Source organism: Lichenostomus cassidix, chromosome 7, assembly GCF_008360975.1.
Source record: "Lichenostomus cassidix isolate B80296 chromosome 7, HeHo_3.0, whole genome shotgun sequence".
Classification (NCBI taxonomy): domain Eukaryota; kingdom Metazoa; phylum Chordata; class Aves; order Passeriformes; family Meliphagidae; genus Lichenostomus; species Lichenostomus cassidix.
Window position 1 is genome coordinate 4,879,391 of NC_139488.1, and position 12,988 is coordinate 4,892,378.

Below are 12,988 nucleotides of genomic sequence, written 5' to 3' on the forward strand. Positions count from 1 at the left end.
ATTCTTGGGGTGTTTTTTAATTTTTTTCAGTGAGCAGCTGGTTCTTCTGTTTTCAAGCTGGTAAAACCAGATAATCATGGGATCACAGAATGGTTTGGGTTGGGAGGGAACTGAAAGACCATCTCATTCCACTCCTCCTGCCGTGGGCAGGGACACAGATTGCTCCAAGCACTGGCCTTGAAGACTTCCAGCTGTTCAGGTTCCTCATCTGTTCATGGGAGATTCCCTCTGCCATGGTGAGCTTTTTCCTATAAATCATTACCCTGGCATAATCACAGCATCCCCCAGCCACCCCCTCTGCCACATCTGGGAAGGCTCACCCAAAATGTAAGGAGTTTTATGGGATCCCCTGTTAGCAGCCAGCATCATTGCCCAGGAAAAAACACACGGACACAAGCAGATTGGAAAACAGCACGTGATGACTTCCAGCAGGTTCCCCCGAAAGACAGAGGGTGGACATGCTGTCCATTGACTCAGAGATTCCAGGTCAAAGGATTTACAAGCTAAACACAAGAAAAATCACTCAGCAAGCAAAATGCTGCTCCGAGGGAAAGGGGGGGGGAGTGGAGCAACAAAGGGGGTTCCCACAAGGAGTCTGGCCTCCTGTTTTGCTGATCACCGCGGTGCAGGTGGGACATGCCAGACGTTCAGTCAGAGTCAGAGGAGCTGCTGCTTGAGCTGCATGAGCCACCAGAGTGCTGAGGGAGAGAAAACAACTTTTACAGCAGCAGGGAAACTAGTCCCTTTTACAGCATTCCTGAGAGGGGTTAGTGACCCTATGGTGACTGCCCCATATTGTGGGAGGGTTGGAGGGATTTTTATTATTTTTTTACAAGGCTCTTTAGGTCAATAAAGGAAATTCCAGAAAGATCTTGCTCTCTGCCAGCAAGGACAAGGTCACAGCAGATCACTTCCAGAGCTGTCTCACAGTGAGAGGAGCTGATGATTTGATTTGGTTGGGAAATGCTCCTACCTCCAACATTGGAACTGGGGATTTCTTTAGCAGTTCCTCATTCAGACCTGCTCTGGATGGTGCCCATCCCTGGAATGGCATTTTCTGCAGAATCTACTCCAAGCACAGGGAGTTGCTTCTCCTTTTTTGGGTTTTTATTTTGTGAGTTGCTTTGTTTTGTTTTTTTTTTAAGGGGGAACTGAGCAGTTCCTCTGCTGCAAGACACTGAGTGAATGTCCCTTATGGAGGCACAGCTTACACTCAGGTGAGCAGGACAAAGTCCTTAATACACTGCACGGTGCCCCCTGAGCCATGTCACCACTTTAAATGGCTTCAAGGAATTTCAGAGATTGCTTTTCAAATTACTCACTTAACATGACTCATTCTTGCCTATTTATCAATCTAACAGGAGTTTCCATGTCTAAAAAAAGCCACTGAAGTTTTGGCAGCTTGCTCCAGCCACTACAGAGGAGAGTCCCAGCTGCTGAGGCCGGATGCTGTGGAATGGGGAGGGGGTCCAAAGGACTACAGCAGAATTGGGGAGGAATTAGCTGTCCCACTCTTACCTTGCCTCCATGGTGCTTGCAGTGCTTCTTCTTGTGGTGCTTCTTGTGGTGGTCCTTGTGGCAGCCGGGCTGATGGCCTGATGGGGGGTGCCCGTGGGGATGATGCCCGTGGGGGTGATGCCCGTGGGGGTGATGCCCGTGGGGGTGATGCCCCGGGGGGTGCTGGCCAGGCGGAGCAGGGCACGGGGGGCACACTGCAACGCCACCAGGGTAGGGACCCGTGCCAGGATTGGGGTGTCGCGGAGGGCACGGAGGGCAAACTGCAACACCACCAGGACCAGGGTATCCTGGAGGGGCAGGAGGGCACACTGCAAGGTATGGCTGTGGCGGGCCTAGGAAGAAGAGGGGGCTGTTAGTGGGTAGAGACAGGCTGTCCCCAGACGGACAGTGCAGGGACCTGGTGCACCCTTCCACCCAAAGGGCCGTCCCGGTCCAGCTCTTCCTCACAAAGGACACCCCACACCCCTCTGGGATGCAGGGAAACCCCCCAGGTGCCTGTGGCCATGGCACAGAGCTGCCCTCTGAGCCCTGATGGCTGTGTGGTACTCACAGCCCTGCCTGGCCCCACAGCCCCTCACCTTGGTTGGGGTCACACATCCTCAGTGGTCTCCGAGCTGAAAGGGAAGGACAGGAACCGTCAGTCACCTGCTATGGGACATCCCCTGGCCAGGAGCTGGGACCTGACTCCTCTGTCCCACATGTCTGACCCTGGCACAGCGACTCGCTTCCCAGGAGTGCCATGCCCACACAGACCCTAGCAGCGCCTTTGGTGACAGTGCCAACGTCCAGAGCCACTGTCCCCCCTCCCATGCACCCCCAAAGCCCAGACGTGTGGTTCCCATTGGTAATGGAAATATCAAACCCACGCTGGCCCAGCCTGGGTGCCCATCTCGTGTCCTCGTGGACCACGAGGGACTGGGGACACGTTTCTGGGTGCAGAGCCAGCCGTGGGGACAGTGCACCCTGACCCTCCCGCTGCCCCCGTGCTCCCCCGCTGCCCTGCACTCACCAAACCTGCGGAAAAGTTCTCAGAGGAGGCGATGCCGGCGGCACTCGGGATCACCGTCCTTGGCACCGCTCTCCCGGCTGTCGGGCACCCGTTAAATACCGGAGCCCTGCCCAGGTGAGCCGGGCGCGGCGGGCAGGGGCGACACCGGAGCGGTGGCACTGCGCCGTCACCATGGGCACCCGAGAAACGTCAACACGGCGCTCCCAGCCGGCACAAAGGTCCGGCAGGGATAATAAACACAGGCGATGGAGGGCGGTGGTTGCACTCCCAGCGCCGAGGGATGCAGGGAGTGAGTCAGCTGACCCCTTCATGAACCCTGGCTCGCTGCCCCCAGCTCAGGCAGAGTGCCCAGGAACAGGGGTGACCTTCCCACAGACGGGGCTGTGCGACACTGGGGCGCAGGGTCCACACACTGCTCAGGGTGCTGCCGCGGTGTGCGGGTGGAGGACACAGTATCTGCTGTCACACCCGGTCAACAGGGACAGGAGGCAGGGCTGGATGTCCAGATTTTCAGGTTTTCTTCTTGGAGGATATATGAGGAGGGTGCAGGATTTCTCCCATCCCACTCCATCCCATCGCAACACACCCCATCCCCATTTCCCTGCTAAAACCCCTGATGGTCCCTCGTGTTTGGCAGTGCTCCCTTCCCAGGCAATGCAACAGGCTGGAATTGTCACACATCACATGGCAGAAAGGGACTGTGCCAGGTCTTAGCCCAGATCTAGGATAGCAGGGTGTTTCATGGGGTTTTCTGGACACAGGCACTGTGTGGGGTCAGGAGCTGCCCATGCACAAGGATTTCCTCATAGGCAGTGCCAGAAGATCCCTACTATCCCTTCTGTAGGGATCATTGTGGTCCCAGGTTTTGCCAACCCAGTCATCTACTTCTGCCCCCGAGATGGGGGGATGGAGCCTGGGGTCCAAGCCCCAAACAGCAAAAATCCCCCTCCTCCAGGGAAAGGCCAGCAGGGAACATGATGCCAGATGTGCTTGAGCAGACCAGCTCTCCAGAGGCAGATACCAACAGAGCCCAGGCAGGGACAGGTGTGTTTCCCAGCTGTATTTGCCACTGCAGAACCCCCAGAGCACTCCTGAGCCCTTCTCAGGCCACCCGCTTGTCCAGCAGCGCCAGCACGACTGCCGAGCCTTGCTTCGCCTCTTCCAGCAGCTCAGAGACCTTCTGTGACATCTGTGTGGGGACAACATGTGCCATTTGCCACTCGACAGGACAGAAGAGCCACCCACAATCCCCTATCCACCCATGCATCGCACTGGTGACAAAGGGACACGAGAGCTCCCGGGTTTGCCACCTCCCTCTCTGTCCTGCCTCACCACAAGGCGGAACTTCTCATCCGTGATGTCCTTGAGGTTGATCATCACGTTGAAGTAAGCTCCGAACACGGCCGCTTCCAGCATTTTGGCTCCCACCTGGGGAAAGTTGGGCTTGGGAGAAGCTGTCCCGGTGGAGCAGTTCCACCATTCCAGCAGGACCCCCACCCTCTGCCACCCAGGGGCATGCAGCACTTTCCAATATGTCAGTATTCTCATGAAGTGGCTGCCAAAGAATTATGGGGTGGAAGCCACTGGCCAGTTTGGGAATCACAGCTGGACGGATGCATCCTGGAGGTCAGGACATGAGGGAGCACCTGGCAGGTGAGCACACTGGGGCCGTACCTGGATGTCGGATTTGCAGGCCAGGTTGCAGTGTCATGCTAGCTCCTTCAGAGCAGGCCAGAGCCCGCTCACCTTCTCTGCCAGGCCATAGGGAACCCCCACGGCCGTCTTCAGCCCCTGCTGCATGGCAGCCGTGCGCCTGGGAGAGGGACAGCCCTGGGGTGAGTGCTGGGGGGCTGTGTCCCCACAGTGAGCCAGTCCCCACCAGCCCAGCTCACCTCTCTCGTTCTTCAGGGGTGTTCTTGGGCAACTTCATGGCTTCCTGCAGGGAAAGAGAAGCAGCTTTGCTGCCATCACCAAGACGGTGCCTTGCACTGGGGTCACGGCAGACCCCACAGCTCCTGTGCCCTTGCAAACTTCCTTTATGTGGCAATGTCCCTTCCCCTGGTCCTGGCTTTAGCATCCCTGGAAGTGTTCAGAAAGCAAGGCACCAGTGGGACCTCACCATGTAGCTGTTGAAGGCACGAGAGTCAGCATCCACCATGGCCACCAGCTCATCCATGGCCTGGTGGAAAGGTGGGATCAGCTTCCTCATGATGGGGTCCAGATCCTCAAACTGCCGCTTCCCGTAGCTCATCAGTCCCACCATGCTGCCCAGCGCCGCTCCCTGCCAGGGTAAATCCTCCAGTGGGACACAGTGCTCACTGCTACCAGCATGCCAGCTCCCTTGGCACATCCAGGAGCCCCAGGGCTCCATCTCGGTGTGGGGAACATACCAGGGCTCCTGCAGCTGCAGACACAGAGCCTCCTCCAGGTGCTGCTGACCTCGCCCCCACTGCTCGCACGAAGGCACGCAGTGGCTTGGCCACCAGCCCCTCGTCCACCTCTCCTGCCTGCACCAGGTACCTGCAGCACAGGTGGTTTAGAGCCCCCCAGGTGCAGGGACACCCCCACCACCCGGACCCTAATCACCCAGCACTGCCCTCTCCAGCATCAACCCTGTAAATGAGCAGGGGACTAACCCAAAAAACCAGCCTGAGGGTCAGGATAAGGACTGGGAACCCCATGGGAACAGCTCGGGAACACAGGTGGTGTGGGGGTTGCTCTGTATTAGGCAGAGTGGGCTGTTGTAAATGGCATTTGGTGGGACAGAAACAAGTCTGCAGCCATGTCCTGGGGGGGTGACAAGGACTTCACCTCCTGGGTGGATTTCCCTTCCCTTTCCCCCACAGACATGTTTCACACCAGGTGCTTCAGCGTGTGAGCCAGAGGCAGTGAAATTTTGCATGGGGATAGCATAAGGAATTTAACATTCAAATCTGGCCACAACACCTGCTCCCACTGCCTGCTCAAGTGGCCTGGAGTTCTCCCACTCCATGTTCACAATCATCAGCGTTTGGGAGCAGGGACCACCCTGCTCCTGCACAACATCCAGCAGAGATGTCCCCGGGCTGTGGAGAGGAGCTGGGAGCAGCCACCACTCCCAAAACAAGCCGAGTGAAGGCTTCAGGCAGCAGGATCCCCTCACCCAGGCGGGGAGGGGCACCGTGACAAGAAGTAGGATGTGGGTCCCTACTCGATGATGCGCTCCCGGGGGTGAAACGGAGACAGGGAGTCCAGGCCCAGCCGGTTGACCACCTGCGAGGAGCAGCGCTGTGTCAGCCCTGCCGTGATAAATCCTGCTGCATCCTCATTCCCTGCTGCTAATTAACCATGGCTGAGTCAGCACTGGGACCGGGCCACCACCCAGGGAGAGGACAGCTGGCAGCAGCAGCCCATCCCATCCCATCCCAGGCTCGGGGGTGGTGTGCGGTCACCTACAAATGACTGGGAACTCTACCGATAAATCATTAGCTTGCTCTTATCTAGCACGTTCCCCACAGGCTGGAAAAGTCCCTCCCTCCTGCAGTGGAACAGCAGAGCCTTTCCTCATTTCCAACTAATGCCCTGTCCTGGGACAGCTGCCCATAATGCCACACACTGTCCTTGAGCTCTGGGGACACCTCCTTCTCCTCCTGGCCTCCATGCAGGCAAAACAGGCAGCTGCTGCCCACACTGTCCACATGGATTGTAGTCCCTGCCCCCGTGCATCTCAGCATCCTCAGCACAATAAAGCAATTTGTCCTACAAAATCCTCCCTGGAGACAAGTGTAACACCTGGGACCTGAGCAGTCCCAAATCTCTGCTCAGTGACACTTTGGGAGACTGACAGGGGGTAGACGTGTCTCTCTCATGATCCCACCCTTGTGCTGGGTGATCAGGATCCCACCCTTACCAGCCTGATCTTCTGTTCCTCCTCCAGGATGAAGAGCTTTTCCTTCTTGATGTAAAACTCAGCTGCGTCCAGCATGGCCTTCTTGGGAACAAGCCCCACCAGCTGAGACCCCACCACAGGAAGATTCAACTCCTGCAAAGGAATTGAAAAGAAATGTGATTATTCCCAGAGCCCTGCTGCCACTACCACCCCAACCTGGCGATCCTCATCGCTTCCCAGGGCATGGGAAGCTCATGGGAAAGCCTTCAACAGAGTAACTGGGGGCTAGCAGCAAGTTGCCAAGCTTTTGGGGGTTTTGGCACCGTTCAGCACTTTGGCTGAGCTAAGCATGAGAGAAAGAAGAGCCTGACCTGGGGGTGGGGAAGAAAACTTGGTGGGAGACATCCTCTGGGAAGTCCCCCAGAGGAACCCAGAGGAACCCAGAGGTTCCCATTGGAACAAGCACCCCAGGCCACCCACCTGTGCATCTCGGCAGATCTCCTCGTAGACAGTGTGGAGCGGCGTGGTCTCAAAGTCCAGCAGGTTCGTGGAAACCTGGGCCATGTTCTCCTCCTCCAGATACCACCCAATGCCCTGCACCTTCTTCAAGCGCCCGGGCTGCCAACAACTGCCACACTCAGGGCACAGCCCAGGAGGTGTGGGGACAGGCAGGTGTGCTCCTGGCGTGCCCGTGCTGCTGGGGTACCTGGTCGGGGCCACGGCCCTGCTCGCGGATGTTGAGGGCGATGCGGTGAGCCAGCTCCTTGGTGCACAGCAGGTTGATGTTGTACGCGATGAGGAAGGTCCGGGCACCCGTCACCGTGGCCCCCCACCGGGGGACAAATGTGGGGGGCCCAAAATCGGGAGCCCACTCTGGTTTTGCAAGCTGGGGAGGAGGGAGGAAAGCGTGTGGGCTGGCACCGCACAGCAGCACGAGCCGCTCTCCCAAGGAGGGCACCTCCCTCCCCAGCTGGAATCTGCTGTGACCACCTGTGTCACCAGCTCCTCATGGTGCAGAGGGACTATGCCAGTCCCCAGCACACCCCCTGAAACCAGGGAAGGACAGCTCAGGGGTGCCCAGTCTGAGCCACCACCAGGCTCACCTTCTCAGGGAGCGCCTCGTACTCCCCAGCACGGATGGAGGGCAGGGCTTTCCTGCTCTCATCCCGTGCTGCCGCTCCATACAGGTAAACTGCAAGACACAGCTGGGAAGTGAGCATCACCAGGCAGGGATTGGCACTTTCTCCAACAGTTGGAGTCATGAAGGGTGGGATGGGATGTGGAGAGATTCCTGACGCCACTCACCAGGCACCCCCAGCTCTGCTGCCAAGCGCTGCCCAAAGATGTGGGCGCAGGTGACACACTCCTCCATGCTGACGTTCCTCACTGGCACAAAGGGGCAGACATCCAGGGCCCCCATCCGAGGGTGCTCACCTGGTGGGGGGCAGATAGAGGAATGGGAGGTGGGAAGAGCAAGCAGACAAGGAGGGAGAACGATCTTTTCCCGCACTCTTACAGACTGGACACTGTCACTGTGAGGAAATCACAGAGCTGCAAGAGACCCACCAGGGTCATCGAGTCCAACCCCTGGCCCTGCACAGGACACCCCAACAATCCCACTGTGTGCATCCCTGAGAGCGTTGCAAACACTTCTTAAACTCTGTCAGGCTTGGGGCTGTGACCACAGTCCCTGTTCCAGTGCCACCCATGCTCGGTCCCAGCAGTGGGGATGCTCTGCTGATCCCCAAGATCACCTGAGTGTCGGCTCATGTCAATGAGCTGCCCAGCCACGCGGGCTGCGCTCAGTGCCCCTTCCACCACGGCCTCGGGGGATCCCACGAAGGTGTAGACGGTGCGGTTGGTGGAGGCACCAGCATCCACGTCCAGCAGCACACATCCTGGTGTCCGGGAGATGGCCTGAGCCACCGCATCAATCACCTGCCGGACAGTGGATGGGAGCAAGGGGGCTGAGCTGGCTGGGTCTGCACCACAGCAGTGCCTTTTTGAGAGAGGGGACATCTCAGCTGAACCCCTTCCCACCGGTGATAGGGTTGAGGATGACCTCACAACCTGTGGGGATGCAGCCCTGTGCCACAGAAGGTGCAAAATGCAAAGATGTGGGCATTGCACTCCCACACAGGGTTTGGGGCATCCCTGGCTCCCAGCGAGCCCCAGACTCACCATGGTGGGGGAGAGACACCTAGCTACTGCTGCATGTCAGAGAGCACCACCACAAATTGCTGTTCCTGAGAAAACAGTCCTCTGCCAGCTTCCCAACAGATCTGGCTCTGCAAAGCCTGTTCCCTGGGGAAGCTGTGCTTTCATGGCCATGCTGCATTTGCTGAGCTCTCCTGCCACTGGCAGAGCCAAAGTTCAGTCAAAGGCTGATGCCCAGGACAGACTCCATTAACCTAGAAAGCGTCTTTTGGCACAACTGCAAGCAGAGTTTCTCTGCAGTGGTATCCCACACCAACCCCAGATCTGGTGCTACAGCAACCTGCAGGCAGGGGTGGAGGGAGGTCTGAGCCCCCACTTCTCACCGAGGTGCCTAAGGGAGCTGAGGCTACCATTAGGCATTTTTGGCACTAGATAGGTATGGAAAGGTGCACAGCACTGCAAAGGAGGCACAGCAGAGGCTGGCAGTGGGTACTGCCCTGCAGGGGGAAACCTGTCAGTCAGCACCCCGGTGCCACCCACCCCTCAGCCCTTCCACGTACTCCCTCACCTCTTTGTTATTCCCCTCTGAGAAGTTGGGGACGCACTCCACCAGCTTGGCCATGGTCCCAGGGTCTGCTTGCACCCCGCAGCCCCCGGCTCGGCTCTTCACACCCCGTGGGTTTCCTGCCCTTTCCCGTGCCACTGCGGAGCAAAAGCCTCTCAGCAGCCAACCCGTTGCCTCTTTCCCAAGCAGGAGTTTCTCATTAACTGAATTGATCTGTGGCCAGGGGACAGAAAGGGGCTTGGATAAACACGATGGTACTGGCCCTGCTGTGCCTAGAGCAGCTCTGGGAATAAAGACTCTGCGGGGCCAGATGGCAGCACTCATCAGCACCAATTAACTGATGAAGGACAAAAATCTGCTGAAAACAGCAAAATGCTGCAGTTACCACACGGGACAGCCAAGTCACTGCAAAATCACCAGTGTTTCTAGCAGGGGCACATCTCCCGCAGGACCCCAAATGTGAATAACGAGTAAAACCATCGCTGTGAGCAGGATTCGAACCTGCGCAGGGAACCCCTATTGGATTTCGAGTCCAACGCCTTCACCCCTCGGCCATCACAGCCCGGCACCGCCACCCGCCCCACTCCCTGGCCCGGCCGCGGGCAGCGCCGCGTTTTCCCGGCAGCAGGGAAGTGTTTGGGATGTCCCGGGACAGAGCGGGGGGGCAGGACACCCTGCGCACCGCGGCTCGTTGGTCTAGGGGTATGATTCTCGCTTAGGGTGCGAGAGGTCCCGGGTTCAAATCCCGGACGAGCCCTTCTTTTAGCCCACCCACCCTACTAGCCCTTCTTTTAGCCCACCGCCACACGCTGCAAACGTGGCCTCACTGTCGCATCGCCACCTCCGCCCCGCCCTGCAGTGCAGCTTGCGGCCACAGCCACCCACAGCTTCGCTTGGCCTCTCGCATCGCCTCTGTGCTCAGAACTCCACCTCCCTGCTCTGCCCCGCAGTTATTCCCCCATCCCAAACCCCTCGCCAGCCCCGTGACACCTGAGGGATCCCCAGTGCCTGCAAAACCCTGAACCCGCTTTCCCCAGCTCGGCAGGCAGGGCTAGGCAGCAGAGACAGGGATTTCCTCCGAAAGAGGAGAACGCCGGGGGGCGTAGCTGATGGCAGGGGGATGTAGCTCAGCGGGAGAGCGCTTGCTTTGCATGCAAGAGGCCCTGGGATCAACCCCCAGCATCTCCACATCCTTTTGCCTCTCCAGACCCCTCCCGGATGGATGCAGGGCTGCCAGAGAACCTCAGATTCCCCCAAAAATCCCTGGGGCTGCCTGCGGGCACGGCTGACCTGGCATTGCCTCCTGGCACCCCGAGTCAATGGGCAAATGCCAGCAGAGATTCCCCACCCTGCCCAGGTGCTGTGGGGTGTGTGGACACCCGGTGTCCCTTCCCCAAGGGGCTCGGGGTGTCCCTTGGGGTGACCCCCGGGGTTTGGGGGAGCAGGTGGGTGGCAGGAGGGCAGTGAGTGTCCAAAAGAAGGGCTCGTCCGGGAGTTGAACCCGGGACCTCTCGCACCCTAAGCGAGAATCATACCCCTAGACCAACGAGCCGCCATGTGCACCTTGCCCTGCACCCCAATTCTGTGCCGGGACACCCCGGACACTTCCCTGCTGCCCGGGAAAACGCTGCTCCAGGGACATGCTGCCACTCAGGGCTCTGCCTGCACAGTGACACCACACACACACACACACAGCCACCCCAACCTGCACAGCCTGCACAGCTCTCACACACGGAACAACTCCCACTGCCCGCTCTGCTCACTGCACTCCCCCTTCCCTGCCCACCGCAGCAGCCCAAGCACCGACAGCCAGGGCAGAGCTGTGCCAGGGGATGTAGCTCAGCGGGAGAGCGCTTGCTTTGCATGCAAGAGGCCCTGGGATCAACCCCCAGCATCTCCATGTCCTTTCCCCTCTCCAGACCCTTTCCTGATGGATGCAGGGCTGCCGGAGCTCCCCAGGAAAGGCTTGGCACTGCTTCCTGGCACCTCAAGGCTGTGTAGAAATACCCTGGGCTCTTCCCCTCCCCTGCCTGGAGGATGCAGGGCACGGGAGCACTTTGTTTTCCTTCCCCACGGGCCTCGGGATGTCTCTTGGGGTGAACATCACTGCTAGGAGCAGCTGGGAAGAGGGTTGGTGGTGCCTAAAAACTCTTCTGGGAGCTGGTGTGCACTGCTCCCCCAGGGATGTGGGACAGGGTGATGAGGGGGAATGTACTCAGCATCCTGGGGAAATGCACCACGTCTGCACGCCACGCCCCTCAGTATCTTTTTCCTCACCTCTCCCGGGTCTGCAAAACCTGGATAATCCCGGTGTGCCACTGTCACGGGGGCATCACAGTCCCTGCCTGCGGCACTGAGCAGGTCCCTATGGAGGAGCGGGGCTGCCCTAGCTGCCAATGACTTTTCCATATCAGCTCCCCCCGGCACTCCCAGCGAGGTTATCCGGGCGCTGGGTAAAACCTATCGCCGCGAGCAGGATTCGAACCTGCGGAGCACAGCGCTATTGGATTGCGAGTCCAACGCCTTCTCCCCTCGGCCATCACAGCCCCTACCCCGCGCTTGCAGAGTCACCTGCGGGCAGCGCACCGTTTTCCCGGCAGCAGGGAGGTGTCCGGGGTGTCCCGGCACAGAGGGGTGCAGGACAAAGTACACATCGCGGCTCGTTGGTCTAGGGGTATGATTCTCGCTTAGGGTGCGAGAGGTCCCGGGTTCAAATCCCGGACGAGCCCTTCTTTTTAGGCACCAGTGGCTGGATTCTGGGCAAGCAGGGGCGAGGCTGCTCGGCACAGGGGGCACGGGTGGCACAGGGGACACGGGGAGTCGACACGGCCCATTCATGGTCAGGATTGGTCCCCTCCTGGGTGGGGAAGGGGCTGTCGGGGCAGTGAGGGACGGCAGAGGGTGGTGTCAGAGCTGCCATCGTGGCCGCAGATGGGCTGCACAGCCAGAGTGTAGGAAATCTGCTTTGGGAAAGCCTGATGGAAAAGGAGATTAATCGCCACCTCGTGGAGAAAGTGGGGAGGGGGAAAAAAAAATCACAAAACAACTGGAGATGCTGGGGATTGAACCCAGGGCCTCTTACATGCGAAGCAAGCGCTCTCCCACTGAGCTACATCCCCTGCTGATAGGAATTCCGGGAGGGCACATCCTCCCGGCACGGCAGTGGTCGTGTTTACCTGTGCCGAAAGTAATGTCAGCTGAATGAGAGATGCTGCAGCCACCCTATGGGGTGCTGTTTGCAGGGAGCTGAGGGATGAGAGGGCTGATCACCCCTCAGCTGGTCAGCAGAGAGCAGCAGGAGTGCAGTCCCCATGAAGGAGGTGCCCAAAAAGAAAGGCTTGTCTCCAAAGGAGGGGTTGCCCCCAAGAAGGAGAGGTTGTATTCCAAGCAGGGCTTATCCAGAAGTTCAGCTCTCCCTCCCAAAAGTGAGATGCCTATCCCTATACCAACAGTCTGGAGTGCTGCACCCCTTTTGCCTCCCCAGCCCCACGGTTTGGATTTTGGGGTACAGCTGAGGCTGCGGTTTTCCCCAGCACAGCCTGGAGGAGGAATTTCCAGGCCAGCCATGCCAGGAGGCAACCCCAGGGGTTTTTGAGGGGGCTCTGGCAGTCCTGCTTCCATCAGGGAGGGGTCTGGGGAGGCAAAAGGACATGGAGATGCTGGGGGTTGATCCCAGGGCCTCTTGCATGCAAAGCAAGCGCTCTCCCGCTGAGCTACATCCCCTGCTCCAGCAGCACTGTGCTGCTGACCCTTGATGGTCCATCCTGCCACAGGAAAGTGCCAAACCAGGATGTGGGACCAGCACATCCATGGCACAGCCCTACAGCCCCCAGTGTGGCTTTGGGACAAGGGACAGGTGCTGTGAGTGCTG

General features: G+C 58.8%; 1 protein-coding gene and 9 non-coding genes across 11 annotated transcripts; 4 read left to right on the top strand and 6 right to left on the bottom strand.

Moving 5' to 3' along the window:
- Positions 1 to 401: 401 nt before the first annotated feature.
- Positions 402 to 9,291, bottom strand: FTCD (formimidoyltransferase cyclodeaminase). Of its 2 annotated transcripts, XM_085065915.1 has the most exons (17): positions 9,121 to 9,291; positions 8,150 to 8,333; positions 7,701 to 7,829; positions 7,499 to 7,587; positions 7,102 to 7,281; positions 6,876 to 7,013; positions 6,417 to 6,548; positions 5,718 to 5,779; positions 4,918 to 5,047; positions 4,647 to 4,808; positions 4,420 to 4,463; positions 4,202 to 4,340; positions 3,860 to 3,955; positions 2,528 to 3,716; positions 2,097 to 2,132; positions 1,519 to 1,850; positions 402 to 698 (listed from the first exon to the last, which is right to left on the bottom strand). In XM_085065915.1, exons 1-12 carry the CDS (start codon positions 9,172 to 9,174, stop codon positions 4,235 to 4,237), a joined length of 1,410 nt encoding a protein of 469 aa, XP_084922041.1. In that variant the 5' UTR covers positions 9,175 to 9,291; the 3' UTR covers positions 402 to 698; positions 1,519 to 1,850; positions 2,097 to 2,132; positions 2,528 to 3,716; positions 3,860 to 3,955; positions 4,202 to 4,234. The 2 variants fall into 2 exon arrangements, with proteins under 2 accessions (XP_084922041.1, XP_084922042.1); XM_085065916.1 differs by lacking the exon at positions 8,150 to 8,333 and having other exon boundaries at positions 9,121 to 9,290.
- A 306-nt stretch (positions 9,292 to 9,597) lies between these two features.
- TRNAS-CGA (transfer RNA serine (anticodon CGA)) lies at positions 9,598 to 9,679 on the bottom strand. Its single transcript has one exon. It is a non-coding gene; the product is annotated as a tRNA-Ser (tRNA).
- Positions 9,680 to 9,802: 123 nt separating this feature from the next.
- Positions 9,803 to 9,874, top strand: TRNAP-AGG (transfer RNA proline (anticodon AGG)). The gene has a single exon. It is a non-coding gene; the product is annotated as a tRNA-Pro (tRNA).
- A 359-nt stretch (positions 9,875 to 10,233) lies between these two features.
- Positions 10,234 to 10,305, top strand: TRNAA-UGC (transfer RNA alanine (anticodon UGC)). The gene has a single exon. It is a non-coding gene; the product is annotated as a tRNA-Ala (tRNA).
- A 292-nt stretch (positions 10,306 to 10,597) lies between these two features.
- On the bottom strand, positions 10,598 to 10,669 carry TRNAP-AGG (transfer RNA proline (anticodon AGG)). The gene has a single exon. It is a non-coding gene; the product is annotated as a tRNA-Pro (tRNA).
- A 276-nt stretch (positions 10,670 to 10,945) lies between these two features.
- On the top strand, positions 10,946 to 11,017 carry TRNAA-UGC (transfer RNA alanine (anticodon UGC)). Its single transcript has one exon. It is a non-coding gene; the product is annotated as a tRNA-Ala (tRNA).
- A 564-nt stretch (positions 11,018 to 11,581) lies between these two features.
- TRNAA-CGC (transfer RNA alanine (anticodon CGC)) lies at positions 11,582 to 11,663 on the bottom strand. The gene has a single exon. It is a non-coding gene; the product is annotated as a tRNA-Ala (tRNA).
- Positions 11,664 to 11,774: 111 nt separating this feature from the next.
- Positions 11,775 to 11,846, top strand: TRNAP-AGG (transfer RNA proline (anticodon AGG)). Its single transcript has one exon. It is a non-coding gene; the product is annotated as a tRNA-Pro (tRNA).
- A 318-nt stretch (positions 11,847 to 12,164) lies between these two features.
- Positions 12,165 to 12,236, bottom strand: TRNAA-CGC (transfer RNA alanine (anticodon CGC)). Its single transcript has one exon. It is a non-coding gene; the product is annotated as a tRNA-Ala (tRNA).
- A 532-nt stretch (positions 12,237 to 12,768) lies between these two features.
- Positions 12,769 to 12,840, bottom strand: TRNAA-UGC (transfer RNA alanine (anticodon UGC)). Its single transcript has one exon. It is a non-coding gene; the product is annotated as a tRNA-Ala (tRNA).
- Positions 12,841 to 12,988: the final 148 nt, after the last annotated feature.

Bases quoted from the DNA above. Each gene is read 5' to 3' on its own strand.
- FTCD (XM_085065915.1), bottom strand. From the start codon at position 9,174: ATGGCCAAGCTGGTGGAGTGCGTCCCCAACTTCTCAGAGGGGAATAAC. The intron at 5,780-6,416 runs GTAAGGGTGGGA...TGCTCCTCGCAG, and splicing joins AGGAACAGAAGATCAGGCTG to GTGGTCAACCGGCTGGGCCT. The intron at 4,809-4,917 runs GTATGTTCCCCA...TTACCCTGGCAG, and splicing joins CTGCAGCTGCAGGAGCCCTG to GGAGCGGCGCTGGGCAGCAT.